Below are 17,918 nucleotides of genomic sequence, written 5' to 3'. Positions count from 1 at the left end.
CACCTTATTATAACTTAAGTGTCAATTCACATCCCCACAGTAAACCATAGCTCAGTCTTATAGCATCTGTTTAGTCTCTCATTGTGTGAAGTCCTTTGTTGTAATATGCAGCTTAGGCCCAAAGTCTGTGTCGCTTGGGGTGACAGGGACTTGAATTAAAATTAACAGTACTCCAAGGGTCCCCCAGCATACACCCCCAACCAGTGCCACGCTCCCCCTACAAGCCAGGGCCCGTAGTCCGTGGGCAAGAGGCTGGCCTCCACACTCCTCCAGTAACCCATGACAAACGTTCCAGCAAATGGGCATTCGTCAGATTAATATTATACACTGAACAAAATTAGCAAAGCAACACTTTTGTTTTTGCCTCCATTTTTCATGAGCTGAACTCAGAGATCTAAGACTTTTTCTATGTACACAAAAGGCCGATTTCTCTCAAATATTCTTCACAAATCTGTCTAAATCTGTGTAAGGCTGACCATACATGTTCAATTTTCTTGTACAATTTTCTATTAGATTCACCAAAAACCATATACCGTATTTTTTCACTCCATAAGACGCACCTGACCATAAGACGCACCTAGGTTTTAGAGGTTTTGAAGCACATCTCTCCCATGTAAGGAGGACAGTTTGTTACTCTACCTTGAGAGGACAAGATCAGTCTGCTTGGAGAGAGTGGCCGGTGTCTGGTGCTATGAGATCAATGCCTTCAGTGGCGGCTGGTGCTCCATAGGCCGGGGGGGGGGGCAGACGGAGCACACCCACCCCCCCACCCCCGGTCGCCGGCTCACTCATCCTGCCTGGATATGTGGAGGGAGGGCAGGCAGCAGCAGCTCCTGCGTCTCTTCCCTCCTCCTCCTCCATGGTCAATGGCATGGCTTCTCCTTTCGGCCAATCGGGAAACGGGTCTCAGGACCCACTTCCTGATTGGCCAGGAGGAGGGTCCGTGTGACAAAAGCGAATATTCATTCGCTATTTTCACACAACTGGGTGGGCTCAGGGCGCAGTGCTCTGCGCCCGAGCCCTCCCTTTTTTGAAGCCTAATAGAGCCCTAATCACATGCTTTAAAAAAAAAACCCCATTGAACTCCATGCGTCCGGCACCTTGCATGTAGATTAGGGGGTCAGACGCATGGATGGGGGGGGCGGCCCCCCTGCACAACCAATGGATGGGCCACCACTGAATGCCTTTTTGATTCTGATTGGCGGTGAGTTTTCTACCAAAGGGGGAGGATTTCCACGAGGTGTGGTGACGGTCAAGTTTGTTTCCTGCCATAGGCATCCCTCCAGTGTGTTTACTTCAATCACTGCTGTATCATGTGGTGTATCGCCAATCATGCATTAGCGGACTGTTATTAAGGGACTGCTATTCATTCATTGATTTTTATATGCACAGCACCCGCGGGTGATATTATTTATTCAGTGCCGCTAATGTTAGATTTTATGCAATATCTAGCACATTTTAATTTGTTACATATTTATTTTAGTGGCTGCTATTCTTTATTTGTATGATTTGATCAAGTTCATATCATTCAATATAAACAAGGAAGCTGGCGCTCTGAAGCACTGGGAAACAGCTAGTGTGCAAGCAAAATCATGAAACGAATAAAAACAGAAAACAATATATAACACAGATACCTATATAGCAATAGGCTGGGGTGAAGTCCATGTAATGAGGAAATGAGATGAAGGTCTGCACGAAGGGCCAGCTCTGCTGCACAGGAAGTCAATCTGTCAAAAGGATGAAGCAAAAAAACAAGCGGAGCGCCTCTAAGTGCAATACGTTTAATGGAAGTAAAACATACAACAGGTGGTAACTCACTAGATGTGGATGAAGTAAAGGCACAAAAACAAACGTCCTGGGGTCAAGCTGTCCATGTAGCTACTGCCGGGAGGAAGGATGTTGAGGGGATCTGATCCGGTAGATGAAGCAGCGGGGAGATGCCGGCTCTGTCTTCCCCGGGACCGGACTCTCAAGGCAGGCGGGGACTCAGCTTCAGCCGTAGGACGTAAGCACGGTCAGGGGTGCACACCTGACCGTGCTTACGTCCTACGGCTGAAGCTGAGTCCCCGCCTGCCTTGAGAGTCCGGTCCCGGGGAAGACAGAGCCGGCATCTCCCCGCTGCTTCATCTACCGGATCAGATCCCCTCAACATCCTTCCTCCCGGCAGTAGCTACATGGACAGCTTGACCCCAGGACGTTTGTTTTTGTGCCTTTACTTCATCCACATCTAGTGAGTTACCACCTGTTGTATGTTTTACTTCCATTAAACGTATTGCACTTAGAGGCGCTCCGCTTGTTTTTTGCTATATCATTCAATATGATCTATTGAATTTTTTTTTTTTTTTGTGGATACATTAATCAATTTGTATTGGTGTTTCCCTTTGTTTTTTGATTCATATTTTATATAGATGCGTTACACACAGAGTGATATATTTAAAGCATTTCTTTCTTTTAATTTTGAGGATTATGGCTTACAGCTAGTGACACCCCAAAATTCAGTATCTCAGATAATTAGAATATTACAGAAGACCAATAAAAAAAGGAAACAAAGAAAAAAAAAAAACAGGCCTCACTGTGTAAATGTAGATATGGACCAAATAACCACAGTGGGTCTGATATTATCGGACTAAAGGGCATGGGTTGACTTGAATGAGCACACATGAAAATAAAATTCAAAAACTTTTTATTAAATCTTTGATAAAAACATCAAACTAACTGTTCAACATAAGCTACAGACTGTAGACGTCATAATACTAGGACATCCTATATAGTTCAACGCGTTTCGGAATTGAATAAGAGATAGCTTCTTCAGGAACCATCATAGTGATGTTGTATCCTTATATCTTAGAGAAAAGATAAACAAGAAAAAATAAACATATCACATTGTGCATCAATATAGTCTAATTATGTAAAATGTATTCGCAATCACGGATTTTTAGTAAAATAGCAGTGCTCACCCATATAACACACAGTCTACTTTTGGCAAATATTAATCCGGTTGACCCAGTCAGCCCGCCAGACAGGCACCCCTTCCAAGTATTCCCCAATGTTGGAGTGGGTCCACCTAAACCATGGGGATATTGCAGATCTGACCAAGCTTCCTCAGGACCAGGACCGGTGTAACAAGGATAGGGACCCAATTTGGAAAATAGATAATGACGTGAATGTGGGTCTCTAAGATGGAAGATGGGGACCACCAAATGTCTGGAAGATGAATTAAATATGTAGAGATAATAATTATTACTTAAAACAAAACAGCTCATTTAGAAAAGTACCGACGTAAATCTGCAGTGGGCGTTCCGGAAGTGGGTAAGTGGGCGAATGGCTGGACAATTGTTTCTATACTGTAAATAATCGCCCCCAAAAGTGAAGCTGGAGAGTCATCATGGCAGCTTCACAGCTTAGATTTCCAAAATGTAAAATAACTGATACGTCTTTCAGGAAAGGTTCCTTATATCATAGCGGGGTGTGTGACTCACGACTCACAAGGGTCACCTAACAGACTTGCTTGGTAATCAATTCAATGTGTTTTGCTTTTTCTCAGTAGACCTCGGCAAGCTTTTATCGCAACCCAATAATGGGTCGCAAACTGGACACGGTAACCTAAAGGAGTGCAGGGCGCCATAGCTAAATTATACGCCTTGTGTGAAATATTATGGGAAATTACAGCTATGTATGTAGAGGTTCTCGTACTGCTACAGAAAATTACATGGTTGACATTTATGTGCCGGTTTTTTGCCGCCCATTCTTCTGTACTAGTTGCCGTTTTAGGGAAAAGGACTCGGCAAAATGACGGTAATTTTGTACTTTGCTGGACCAGAGGCCGGTTCAGAGAGTTCTCGGATAGAAATTATCCCCCACTATACCAAAGTCTGCTCCAGTAATTGCTTTAAACTTTCCAATATTTATCCGTGAATGGCCTTTTATATGAAGCAGCCCTGCTCACTTGTTCTGTGCCTCAGTCTAATGCAGGGTTTCTAGACCAGGGCTTCATGGAAGCCTAAGGCTCCTCTAGAGGTTACTAGAGGTTCCTTGAACCATGGGCAACTTCTGCCTCTCAGAAAAGTTCCCACTGACACCATTCATCTTTTTATCTATCTGTAAAGGGGGAATTCTTCTCAATGACCAGTGACCACCATTGTAAGGAACATTCTTCCTTAACTAGGCTCCATGGAACCCTAAGGTTCCTCCAGAGTAGGGTTTCCCAACCAGGGCTCCAGGAAGTTCCAGGGTTCCTCCAGGAGGTTGCTAGGGGTTCCTTGAGCCATGAGCAACTTCTGCCTCTCAGATAAGTTCCCACTTACACCATTCATCTTTTTATCTATCTATAAAGGGGGAATTCTTCTCTAAGATCAGTGACCACCATTGTAAGGAACATTCTTCCTTAACTAGGCTCTATGGAACTCTAAGGTTCCTCCAGAGTAGGGTTTCCCAACCAGGGCTCCAGGAAATTCCAGGGTTCCTCCAGAGGTTGCTAGGGGTTCCTTAACCACTTAAGGACCGTCCGCCGCAGTTATACTGCGGCAGGCAGCCCCACCTGCGTAAACCGCCGTATGTGTTAATTGGTCGCGTGCCTAGTGCTGGGGTACACCTCCATCCCTAATTGTGCACTAAAAAAAAACAAAAACAGTTGCCCTTTTGGGAATTTGAATGAGGTGGACATAATAGTCACTTGTAATCAGTATACTAATACTGATCCCCACTCGGCAGCGGGGATGCCGATGCACGGGGCCGGCGACCACGATTGCTGCCGGCCACCCACGATCGCTCCCCGCTGAGAGAGAAGGACGGTCAGCTGTTGTAAACACAGCCGACCGTTCTTCTCTCTGGAATCATCACCAAGCGCCTGTGATCCTTCTATATAGGATCACAGGTCTCTATGATCATTTCACATCCCCCCACAGTCAGTAAACATGCCCCTAGGCTTACATTTAACCCCTTGATCACCAACTAGGTTAACCCCTTCCCTGCCAGTGTTATTAGTACAGTGGCAGTGCATATTTTTAGCACTGATTACTGTAGTAATGTCACTGGTCCCCCCAAAAGTGTCAAAAATGTCAGTTAGGGGTCCGATCTGTCCGCCGCAATGTCGCAGTCCCGCTAAAAATCGCAGATCGCCGCCATTACCAGTAAATAAATAAATAAATAAAATGACATAAATCTTTCTCCTAGTTTGTAGACGCAATAACTTTTGCGCAAACCAATGAAAATACACTTATTGTGATTTTTTTTTTTTACCAAAAATATGTAGCAGAATACAAATTGGTCTAAAAGGATGAAAAAAAAATGTATATTTATTTTTTTTTTATTATTGTGAATGTTATATAGCAGAATGTGAAAAATATTATTTTTTTTTTTTCCAGAATTGTCGCTGTTTTTTTGTTTATAATGCAAAAAATAAAAATCGCACAGGTGATCGAATACCACCAAAAGAAATCTCTATTTGTGGGAAAAAAGGGATATCAATTCTATTTCGGTAGAGTGTCGCACGACTGCGCAATTTTCCGTTAAAATGACGCAGTGCCGAATCGGAAAAAATGGCCTGGTCATTAAGGGGGCAAATCCTTCCGGGCAAGAACTAGAACCCCCAAACATTATATATATTTTTTTAGCAAAGACTCTGGAGGATAAAATATCGGTCATTGCAAATTTTTTTGTCACGCGGTATTTGCACAGCGATCTTTAACCACTTTACCTCCGCCCACAGTAATATTACTGCGGCAGAGTGGCTCGTTATCGTCTGACGACGTAGTACTAGGTCGTCAGACACTCCCCCTTCTGGGCGGCGCTTGCGCGCCGCTGGAGGCTCGCTCCCGCTGTTTTCATTCACAGCGGGAGTCGGGCCAGGGGAGGAGCAGCGGCAATCGCCGCTGCTCTGCCCCGATCGCCGGGGATCTAGTGTGGAGATCCGCCCGCCTGTGTAAACACAAGCGGGCGGATCTCCATAGTGACAGGGAGTGACAGATCGGAGTGTTCAGCATAGCTGGACATCCGATCTGTCCATGACTCACTCAGTCCCCTCCGCCCACACACGTCAGTAAGCACCAGGCATACATTAACCCCTCCCTCTCCAATAAAATTAACCCCTTCCCTGCCAGTGTCATTTTTACAGTAACAGTGCATATATATAGCACTGATTACTGTAGTAATGTCACTGGTACCCCCAAAAGTGTCAAAAATGTCAGTCAAGGGTCCGATCTGTCCGCCGCAATGTCGCAGTCCCGCAAAAAAAATCGCAGATCGCCGCCATTACTCGTTAAAAAAAAAAACACCAAAAATGACAGAAATCTTTCCCTTTGTTAGTAAACGCAATAACTTTTGCGCAAACCAATCAAAATACGCTTATTGCGATTTTTTTTACCAAACATAGGTAGCAGAAAACAAATTGGCCAAAAATTTTTAAAAAAATTGGTTTTTACATCTTTTTTGGGGGGAATTTCATATAAAAAAATGTTAAAAATATTGTTATTTTTTCAAAATAAACGCTCTTTTTTTGTTTATAGCGCAAAAAGTAAAAATCGCACAGGTGATCAAATACCACCAAAAGAAAGCTCTGTTTGTGGGGAAAAAAGGACGCAAATTTCGTTTGGGTACGGCGTCGCACGACCGCGCAATTGTCAGTTGAAGTCGCACAGCGCCGAATCGCAAAAAGTGGCCTGGACGGAAGACAGCAAAATCCTCCGGTGGTAAAGTGGTTAAAACGCCATTTTATTGGAAAAAATTTGAAAAATCACATTTCACTGCATTTAAAAAATACTAAACAGTAAAGTTAGCCCATTTTTTTTGTATATTGTGAAAGATGATGTCACGCCGAGTAAATAGATACCAAACATGTTACGGTTTAAAATTGCGCCCCCCCGTGGGATGGCGACAAATTACGGTCAATAGAGATCTCAATCTGCGACGATTTAAATTTATTTAACGGTTACCAGTTTAGAGTTAGAGTGTAGCTCTTTTTTTTAAATTATTGCCCACGCTCTGGCGATCGCGGCGATACCTCACATGTGTGGTTTGAACAGCGATTTCATTTGCGGCTCGACTCGCGTATACGTTTTTTTTTGTGCGCGAGCTAACGGTGACGGGGGCGGCTAAATTTTTTTTTTTCCTATTTATTTTTTCTTTTTTTTTAACTTTATTACAGGTTTTTTAAAAAAAAAAAAAAATCTGATCACTTTTATTGCTGTCACAGGCAATGTAAACATCCCTTGTGACACCAATATGTAGTGACAGGTACACTTTATGGAGGGATCGAGGGTCTAAAAGACCCTAGACCCCTCCACTACACTTCCCTGTATGCAAAACGCCGAAAACGGCATTTTTGCATACAGCCGTTTTTCAAATCTGCCGCCTTTTGCAGCAGAGTAACCCGGATGTGACGTCATGGACGCCGCCTCCGGGTTACGTCATCGGAGACCCGATCGATGCCGTTTCCGGCATTCATCGGGACTCCATCCAGCCGGCGGATGCGCCGGCTGGGTGCTCGGGGCTCCCGGTGGGACGGGAGCCCCGAGCAAATCCGCGGAAGGCGGCGGGAGGGGGGGGACGTCCCCTCCCGCCCCCCCCGGGTAACGATCGAGCGGCTCCCGAGCCGTATCGATCGTTACCCACGGAAAGCCGACCGTCGGCTTCAAACAACGGTACCGGGATGATGCCTCTAGCTAGAGGCATCATCCCGGTATAACCACTCAAAATCAGCCGACGTAGATCTACGTGGCTGGTCGTTAAGTGGTTAAACAATGAGCAATTTCTGCACCCCCCAGATAAGTTCCCTTTGACACCAATAATCTTTTATGCTATCTGTAAGAGGGTATTTCTTCCCAATGGCCACAAGTGTAAGGAGCATTCTTCCCTAACTAAGCTCCATGGAACACTAAGGTTCCTCCAGAGTGGGGTTTCTCAACCAGGGCTCCATAAAATTCCAGGGTTCGTCCAGAGGTTTCTAGGGGTTCCTTGAACAATGAGAAATTTCTGCCCCCCCCCCCCAGATAAGTTCCCTTTGACACCAATAATCTTTTTAGCTATCTGTAAGAGGGTATTTCTTTTCAATGACCACAAGTGTAAGGAACATTCTTACCTAACTAGGATCCATGGAACCCTAAGGTTCCTCCAGTGTAGGGTTTCTCAACCAAAGCTCCATGAAATTCCAGGGTTCCTCCAGAGGTTGCTAGGGGTTTCTTGAACAATGAGCAATTTCCGCCCCCCAGATAAGTTCCCACTGACACCATTCATCTTTTTAGCTATCTGCAAGGTGATATTTCTTCCCAATGACCACAAGTGTAAGGATCATTCTTCCCGTTGACTATTACACTAATGTATCATGATGAGTTGCAGGTATAGTCATTGTTAGCAGGGGCTCTCTGAGACCAATTATTTCAAGGGTTTATCTGTGTTTAAAAGGTTGAGAAAGACTTGACTAAGTCTTTGTTTAGGGGGTGGATTCCTTTCCAGAGGACAGTAAGATAGGGGCTGCCAGGTATTCAGAAGGTGAAACTGCCACTTCCTGGAGGCCTGTTTTTTTTGTGTTCAGTCGAAGGGGATTTTGAACAAGGCAGTACACCAAGTGCGTGGCTCCCTTCACTTGAGTGGGTTGCATTTGGCGGCGGTAGTGCCTGCCATATGAGACAGGTTGTATCATTTTCACTGCAACTGCGGCATTGGGCATTAACATGGTCGACTTTCATCTTGGCGGTTGGGGGCAGTAAAACTTCAGACTGACCACATGTCTACAGGAGCCATTTTTAAAATAAAAATGTTGCATGCGTGCCCAGTGGCATCACTAGGGTTGGTGTCACCTGGTGTGGTAAAACATGGTGTCACCCCCCCCCCCCAGGGGTGACACCATGTTGTCCTGCAGCTACTCCTAGCACAAATCCCCCAATACCCTCTCTTAGCACAAATCCCCCCTCATAGCACAAACCCTCTAATCCCCCCCCCATCCCCTCTCCTAGCACAAATCCCCCTCCTCGCACAAATCCCCCCCAATCCCCTCTCCTGGCACAAATCCCCCCTCCAAGCACAAATCCCCCCAATCCCCTCTCCCAGCACAAACTTTCCCTCCTTGTAAAAATCCCCCCAACCCCCTCTCCTAGCACAAATCCCTTTTTCTCGCACAAATCCCTTTACCTCGCACAAAATCCCCCCAATCCCCTCTCCTAGCACAAATCCCCCTCCTCGCACAACCCCCCCCCCCCTCCAAGCACAAATCCCCCCAATCCCCTCTCCTAGCACAAATCCCCCCCCAATCCCCTCCCCCAGCACAAACCCTCCCTCTTTGTAAAAATCCCCCAACCCCCTCTCCTAGCAAAAATACCCCCTCCTTGTAAAAATCCCCCTAACCCCCTTTCCTAGCAAAAATACCCCCTCCTGCACGAACTTCTCATCTCACCACCAATAATTGTAACCCCCCCCCCCCCCCCCCACACACACACTTTCATTGTGTGAAGTTCCCCTGGCCTGTGAGCCCCCCCCCCCCACCCCAGGTAGAGGTGCTCTCTCACTGCTGTCAGTGGCATGCTCTTCTGTACAGCAGATGACAGGATCAAGCTGTAAACAGTTTGATTACCCCACCCCCTATCTCCTCCAATGACCGCTCACCTCTCTGCAGCAGGGAATGAAGCAAACACTGTAAGATGTAAGAGCGATCGTGTGTCATATGCTTTATGGAGGATCGCTCTGCTGACAGGAAGGGGAGAACACAGCCCAGACTTCTGGTTCTCTGATCTCTGTCCTCTCCTTTGCAGAATTAACTGCCCCAGGCTGCTCCCCCCTTGTCCCGGCCGTGAGTGCAGAGATAGGGGGAAGGCACTCAGTGGCCAGGCACAGCATCCATGAAAGGACCGGCCTCGGGGGGTACAACTAAAATCAGCACCCCCTCTAGATCCGGCCATGGTGTCACCATACCTCCCAACATTTAAACTTCAGAATGAGGGACACTGGAGAATGGATAAGACCTGCGACGCGGTAAAATGTGGGAGTGGCCAATCGCTTAGCAGTGGAAGGGGCTTAAGGGAAGTGGTTAAAATAAACCCAGGCTTCCTTGTACCTCTGAAATATTCTTTGATTGCTTTGTCTGAGCCTACCTTAAAGAAGAACTTCATTAACCACTTCTTACCCGCCCGCCGTGAAATGACTGCGGAGCGGTGTATCCATTGTTCTGGGACGCCGTCATATGACGGCGCACCAGAACAGCCTCTCTCGATCGTGGCTAACAACACAGCGCGACCCCGATCTCGGTATAGAGTCAATGAAATGACTATTTACCCATGTGTACAAAAAAAAATTGATTATCTATGGTTTGCCACATGGAATGTCTAGTTACCTCCATCCCTGAGTAAATATATAAAAACAAAGACAGAAAAATGGGACTTTAACCACTTAAGCCCCGGAAGATTTTACCACCTTCCTGACCAGGGCCTATTTTGCGATTCGGCACTGCGTGACTTTAACGGACAATTGCGCGGTCGTGCGACGCTGTACCTAAACGAGTTTGATGTCCTTTTTTTCCCACAAACAGAGCTTTCTTTTGGTGGTATTTGATCACCTGTGCGATTTTTTGATCATGCGCTATAAACAAAAAAAGAGCATCAATTTTGCAAAAATAACAATATTTTTCACATTTATTTATATGAAATTCCCCCCCAAAAAAAATGTAAAAATCAAAATGTTTTAACATTTTTGGCCAATTTGTTTTATGTTTGGTAAAAAAAATCGCAAAAAGCGTATTTTGATTGGTTTGCGCAAAAGTTATCGCGTTTACTAACAAAGGGAAAGATTTTTGTCATTTTTGTTGATTTTGTTCCCATCCACTTGCTTTGCTTCACCTGAAAAGGAATTGGATAGTTAGGATTATTTTTTTTTTTACTTACCTTGTAATTGTAGAAAGAAATACTCACCTTTTGTCACTTCCTCCCTCTGCAGCCTCGGCCCGCGCCGTCTCTTCCGGCTTGCAATGATTCCTGGGAGCTGAACGTCATCGCTCCCAGGAATCAATGCGCCTGCACCGGCCCCGCTCGTCACTTCCGGTGCGACACCGCATTCCCTGCTAAACAGCTTCTGGGCATGCCCAGAAGCTGTGTAGCAATGCGGCGCCGCGCCGGAAGTGACGAGAGGGGTCGGTGAAGGCGCATTCTGGGAGAAGAAGATGCGGAAGAGGACGCAGAAGAGGATCGCGCTGGCTTCAGCTGCCCACAACAGAGATGGCAACGCTGTGGAAGAAATTTTATAAGTGAGTATTTCTTCTTGCAGGTAAGTGCGAACCGGGACAGATCAGAGGCTAGCCATTGTGGAATGTACTAGCCCTGACTGTCCCGGGGGGTATGTTCACTGAAAAAATGTTTCTGTGTCCGGAATTCCGCTTTAAATCACACATGTGAGGTATTGCCACGATCGTTAGAGTGAGAGCAATAATTCTAGCCCTAGACCTCCTCTGTTACTCTAAACTGGTAACCTGTAGAAATTTTTAAACATCACCTATGGAGATTTTTAAGTACCAATGTTTGTCGCCATTCCACAAGCGTGCGCAATTTTTAAGCGTGACATGTTGGGTATCTATTTACTCGGGGTAACATTATCTTTCACATTACAGAAAAAATTGGGCTAACTTTACTGTTCCATTTTTTTCAAATGTAATGAAATATATTTTTCCTAAATCCTCAGGATGCATTGCTCCCCGCACATAGAGGTGTGGGGAGCAGAGGGGCACCCATGGCAGCACCACTTAAAATGTTTTTAATATTCAAAAATCAAAGTATCCATTCTGTTTATCCACATTTAACCACTTACCAACCGCCCGCCGTCGATTTACGTTGGCCCTTTGACGCTAAATATTGGGGTTATGGCAGTATATAGCTGCCATAACCCCGCTATTTTTGAAAACGGCAGGCGATTGGCTTTCAGATAAGGGGGGTCCTAGCAGCGTATTCGCTGCGGGATCACCCTTACGGTGTGGTGGAAGAGGTGCCCCCCCGGCCGTATTCCCCGCTTACTGGACCAGCCGGCAGCGGGGAAAACGATCCGGTCCCGGATCCTCAGAGACCGGAAGTCGAGTGAGGGCAAGATGGCCCCCCACTCGACTCTATGGTCTTGGAGGACTGGAGCGACGTCATACATTATTGCCTAGCAACCGGTTTAAAGGGCCGATTTTTTTTTTTTCAACAATTTTTTTTTTTTTCTTTTTTAGTGTAGTTGTGAGGTCCGAGGTCTTTTTGACACCAGAGATCTCACAATATAGAGGACCTGTCATGCCTATTTCTATTACAAGGGATGTTTACATTCCTTGTAAGAGGAATAAAAATGATCAAAAAAAAATGTGTAAAAATAAAAAATAATAAATAAAATAAATATGAAAAAAAAATTAAAGCGCTCTGTCCCCGTTAGCAAAAGCGAACGCATAAGCAAGTCCCTTCTACATATGTAAACGGTGTTCAAACCACACATGTGAGGTATTGCCGCGATCTTTAGAGCAAGAGCAATAATTTGAGCCCTAGACCTCCTCTGTAACTCTAAACTGGTAACCTGTAGAAATGTTTAAAATGTCGCCTATGAGGATTTTTAAGTACCAATGTTTGTCGCCATTCCGCAAGTGTGCGCAATTTTGAAGCATGACATGTTGGGTATCTATTTACTCGGCATAACATTATCTTTCACATTATAGAAAAAAATTGGGCTGACTTTACTGTTTTCTTATTTTTTAATTAACCAATTTAGCCCCGGAGGATTTGGCTGCTCAAAGACCAAGCCCTATTTTGCGATTCGGCACTGCGTGAATTTAACGGAAAATTGCGCGGTCGTGCGACGTTGTACCCAAACAAAATTGACGTCCTTTTTTTCCCACAAACAGAGCTTTATTTTGGTGGTATTTGATCACCTGTACGATTTTTATTTTTTGCGCTATAAACAAAAAAAGTGCGACAATTTAAAAAAAAATAACAATATTTTTCATATTTTTTTTTATATGAAATTCTCAAAAAAAATGTAAAAATCTAAATTTTTTAACATTTTAGGCCAATTTGTTTTCTGCTACATATTTTTCATAAAAAAAATCGCAACAAGCGTATTTTGATTGGTTTGCGCAAAAGTTATTGCGTTTACTAACTACGGAAAAGATGTATATCATTTTTATTGTTTTTTTTTTTTTAACTAGTAATGGCGGCGATCTGCGATTTGTAGTGGGACTGCGACATTGTGGCGGACAGATCGGACCCCTAACTGACATTTTTGACACTTTTGGGGGTACCAGTGACATTACTACAGTAATCAGTGCTATATATATGCACTGTTACTGTAAAAATGACACTGGCAGGGAAGGTATTAACTTTATTAGTGATCAAGGGGTTAAGTGTGCCCCTAGGGGCGTGATTCTAACTGTTAGGGGGCGTGGCTAGTGAAGTAATCACAGAGACATACGATCCTATATAGCAGGATCGCATAGCCTCTGTCATTACTTCAGTGAGAATGACAGACGGTTGTGTTTACATCAGCCGTCTGTCTTTCTCCCTCTCCTGTGAAAGATCGCGAGTGGCTGGCGGACATCGGAGCCGCCGGTCACACGCGCTGGCTAGGCAGGGAACGAGCGGGGGTGGGAGCACGACGGCGGCAGTGCGCGCTTGCCCCCTACAGGCTCTTGGGCGAGAGAGGTAGGTCTACGTCGCTTTGCCCAACAGAGGCTGACTGCCGCAGTAAATAGTTGTGCAGTGGTCGGCAAGTGGTTAAAAAAAGTGCATTTTTTCCAAAAAAATTGGTGTTTGGAAGACCGCTGCGCAAATACAGTGTGATAAAAAATATTGCAACGATCTCCATTTTATTCTCTAGGGCGGTGATAGCGAACCTTGGCACCCCAGATGTTTCGGAACTACATTTCCCATGATGCTCAACTATACTGCAGAGTGCATGAGCATCACGGGAAATGTAGTTCCAAAACATCTGGGGGTGCCAAGGTTCCCCATCACTGTAGGGTCTCTGCTAAAAAAAAAAAAAAAAATATATATATATATATATATATATATATATATATATATATATATATATATATAATGTTTGGGGGTTCTAAGTAGTTTTCTAGCAAAAAAAAAAATTATTTTAGTTTGTAAACACCAAGTGTCAAAAATAGGCCCGGTCTTAAAGTGGTTAACCACTTACCACAAAGCGACGTACCCGTACGACGACAGACTTTGCGGTGTTATACCGGGGGGATGCCTCTAGCTAGAGGCATCACCCCGGTACCGTTGTTTAGAGCCGGCGGTCGGCTCTCCGGCGGTAACGTTACCCATCGGGAGACCCGAGCACTCAGCCGCCACGTCCGCCAGCTGGATGGAGTCCCAATCAAAGCTGGAAGCGGCTTCGATCGGGTCTCCGATGACGTAACCCAGAGGCGGCGTCCATGACGTCACTTCCGGGTTACTCTGTTGCTAAAGGCGGCAAATTCAAAAAACGAGTGTATTCAAAAATGCCTTTTGCTGCATTTTGAATACAGGGAAGTGTAGTGGAGGGGTTTGGTGTCTTTGAGACCCTCGATCCCTCCATAAAGAGTACCTGTCACTGCCTAGTACTGTCACAAGGGATGTTTACATTGCTTGTGACAGCAATAAAAGTGATCAGATTTTTTTTTTTATTTAAACCTGTGATAAAGTTAAAAAAAATAAAATAAAATAAAATAAATAGGAAAAAAAAAAAAAAAAATTTAGCAGCCCCCGTTGTCGTTAGCTCGCGCACGAAAGAAAATGCATATAGAAGTCGAGCTGCGAATTAAATCACTTTTCAAACCACACATGTGAGGTATCGCCGCGATCGCCAGAGAGTGAGCAATAATAAAAAAAAAAAGAGCTACACTCTAAACTGGTAACTGTTAAAAATTTTTAAAGCATCGCCTATTGAGATTTCTATTGACCGTAGTTTGTCGCCATTCCACGGGTGTGCGCAATTTTAACCACTTACCGCATACTAACATATATTTACGTCGGCAGACTTTGCGGTAGTATACCGGGATGATGCCTCTAGCTAGAGGCATCATCCCAGTACCGTGGTTAACAGCCGACGGTCGGCTTTCCGTCGGTAATGACCGATGTGGCTCGGGAGCCGCTCGATCGTTACCCGGGTGAGTGGGAGGGGATGTCCCCCCCCCTCCCGCCGCCTTCCGTGGCTTTGTTCGGGGGTCCCGTCCCACCGGGAGGCCCGATCACCCAGCCGGCACGTCCGCCGGCTGGATGGAGTCCCGATCAATGCCGGAAATGGCTTTGATCGGGTCTCCGATGACGTAACACGGAGGCGGCGTCCATGATGTCACTTCCAGGTTACTGTGCTGCAAAAAGCGGCAAATTTAAAAAACGGCTGTATGCAAAAACGCCGTTTTTTGCGTTTTGCATACATGGAAGTGTAGTGGAGGGGTTTGGTGTCTTTTAGACCCTCGATCCCTCCATAAAGAGTACCTGTCACTACATATTGGTGTCACAAGGGATGTTTACGTTGCCTGTGACAGCAATAAAAGTGATCAGATTTTTTATTTTTTTTTTTTTAAACCTGTGATAAAGTTAAAAAAAAATAAATAAATAAATAGGAAAAAAAATTTTTAGCAGCCCCCATCACCGTTAGCTCGCGCACGAAAGAAAACGTGTACGGAAGTCGAGCCACGAATGAAATCGCTGTTCAAACTACACATGTGAGGTATTGCCGCGATCGCCAGAGCGTGAGCAATAATTAAAAAAAATAGATACACTCTAACTCTAAACTGGTAACCGTTAAAAATTTTTAAAAACGTCGCCTATTGAGACTTCTATTGACCGTAGTTTGTCGCCATTCCACGGGTGTGCGCAATTTTAAACCGTAACATGTTGGGTATTTATTTACTCGGCGTGACATCATCTTTCACAATATACAAAAATGGGCTAACTTTACTGTTTAGTATTTTTTGAATGCAGTGAAATATGCTTTTTCGTAATTTTTCCAAAAAAATGGCGTTTTAAAGACCGCTGCGCAAATACCGCGTGACAAAAAATATTGCAATGACCGACATTTTATTCTACAGGAGTCTTTGCTAAAAAAATATATATACATAATGTTTGGGGGTTCAAAGTAGTTTTCTAGGAAAAAATACTGATTTTAACTTGTGAACAAAAAGTGTCCGAAATAGGGCTGGGGCTTAAGTGGTTAATATTCATAAATCAAAAATATCCATTCTGTTTATCCACATTTAATTTTATTCCGGGCAGTCTTCCTAATTATCCTCCAAAAAGGCTAAGCTTTCCTCATTACAGCAGTCATTAGCACAAAACATTAATTACACATAACAGACGTCCTCCGACAAACCTGCAGACAACATTAGTGTGCCGCAGCTGTGCGGTGGGTGAAACAAAAAAAAACACATAACAAATAACTGCCGTCCTTCTTTGTTAGCAGCTACATTACTCTAAACAGTAATTAAGGTATCGGGAAACAATTCAAAAGCTCATGTAAGTGCATCATCACCGCCGTCACTTGAAGGCTAATTATGTGTCCTGTTTTGTTTCTCGCTAGGTACTATGCAACAGTGCACCCATTAAAGAGGAGGATATCTGTGACGACCTGCATCTATGTGCTTGGGGGGATCTGGCTCCTGTCCTTTGCCTTAGTTGGGCCAGCCATTGCTCATACATACCACATAGAGTTCCAGCAGCAAGGCTTCGCCATTTGTGAAGAATTTTGGTTCGACAAAGAGACAGAGAGGCTGGCCTATGCCTACAGCACCTTGATCATCACTTACATCCTGCCCTTGTCTGCGGTATCCCTATCATATATCTGTATCTCCGTCAAGCTGAAGAACAGGGTGGTCCCTGGCCATCCTACTCAGAGCCAAGCAGAGTTTGATAGACTGCGGAAGAGGAAGATCTTCAGGCTCATCGTGCTGGTGGTGACGGCCTTTGGGATCTGTTGGCTTCCCATTCACGTCTTCAACATCATCCGGGACATTGACATCAACCTCATTAACAAACATTATTTCCTGCTTATTCAGCTCCTCTGTCACTGGTTCGCCATGAGTTCCTCTTGCTGCAACCCCTTCTTGTATGCCTGGCTTCATGACCGCTTTCGCAGTGAGCTAAAGAAGATGTTCACCTTTAAGCGTAAAATAATTCCCACCAACAACTGTGTGGCGGTCAGCGTGATGCTCTGATATCTTAATCACACGATATCCTGTACCCAAAGCCTTTCATTTCCGATATCTTGACACAGAGGGGAAATCTTTGACTCTTTAGCCATGCTGTGACCTACAAGCCCCAATAGGAACTTGTATTCAGTACTGTGAAGGTTTGATAATGGGTTCAAATACAGTATATGGCCAATGGTTTTTGTATACCTGACCATCACATCTTTATGAGCTTTTAGACACCTCATTCAAAAATTGTGGTGAAAAAAATGGAGTTGGCCTTTCCTTTGTGGCAACAAATATAGTAGAGCCATGGTTTGGCTTACGTGACCTACAAGCCCCAATAAGAACTTGTATTCAGTACTGTGAAGGTTTGACAATGGGTTCAAATACAGTATATGGCCAATGGTTTTTGTATACCTGACCATCACATCTTTATGAGCTTTTTGACACCTCATTCCAAATTTGTGGGGGAAAAAAATGGAGTTGGCCTTTCCTTTGTGGCAACAAATATGGTAGACCCATGGTTTGGCTTACATGACCTACAAGCCCCAATAAGAACTTGTATTCAGTACTGTGAGGGTTTGATAATGGGTTCAAATACAGTATATGGCCAATGGTTTTTGTATACCTGACCATCACATCTTTATGAGCTTTTAGACACCCATTCAAAAATTGTGGGGGAAAAGAATGGAGTTGGCCTTTCCTTTGTGGCAACAAATATGGTAGAGTCATGGTTTGGCTTACATGACCTACAAGCCCCAATAAGAACTTGTATTCAGTACTGTGAGGGTTTGACAATGGG

The 17,918-nt window shown here is 44.6% G+C and overlaps 1 protein-coding gene across 1 annotated transcript in view; it reads left to right on the top strand.

The window, feature by feature from the left end:
• LOC309554377 (prolactin-releasing peptide receptor-like) overlaps positions 1-17,377 on the top strand; it is a 74,990-nt gene extending 57,613 nt beyond the window's left edge. Inside the window, exon 2 of the mRNA XM_082256042.1 lies at positions 16,507-17,377. Within this exon, the coding sequence (XP_082112168.1) occupies positions 16,507-17,140 (634 nt within the window). The 3' untranslated portion in view covers positions 17,141-17,377. The remainder of the gene's footprint in view (positions 1-16,506) is intronic.
• The last annotated feature ends 541 nt before the right edge of the window (positions 17,378-17,918 follow it).

Source organism: Pelophylax lessonae (assembly GCF_965119305.1).
Source record: "Pelophylax lessonae genome assembly, chromosome: 4".
NCBI lineage: Eukaryota > Metazoa > Chordata > Amphibia > Anura > Ranidae > Pelophylax > Pelophylax lessonae.
Note: the sequence above shows the minus strand (reverse complement) of the source record. Positions and strands in the feature narration are given on the sequence as shown.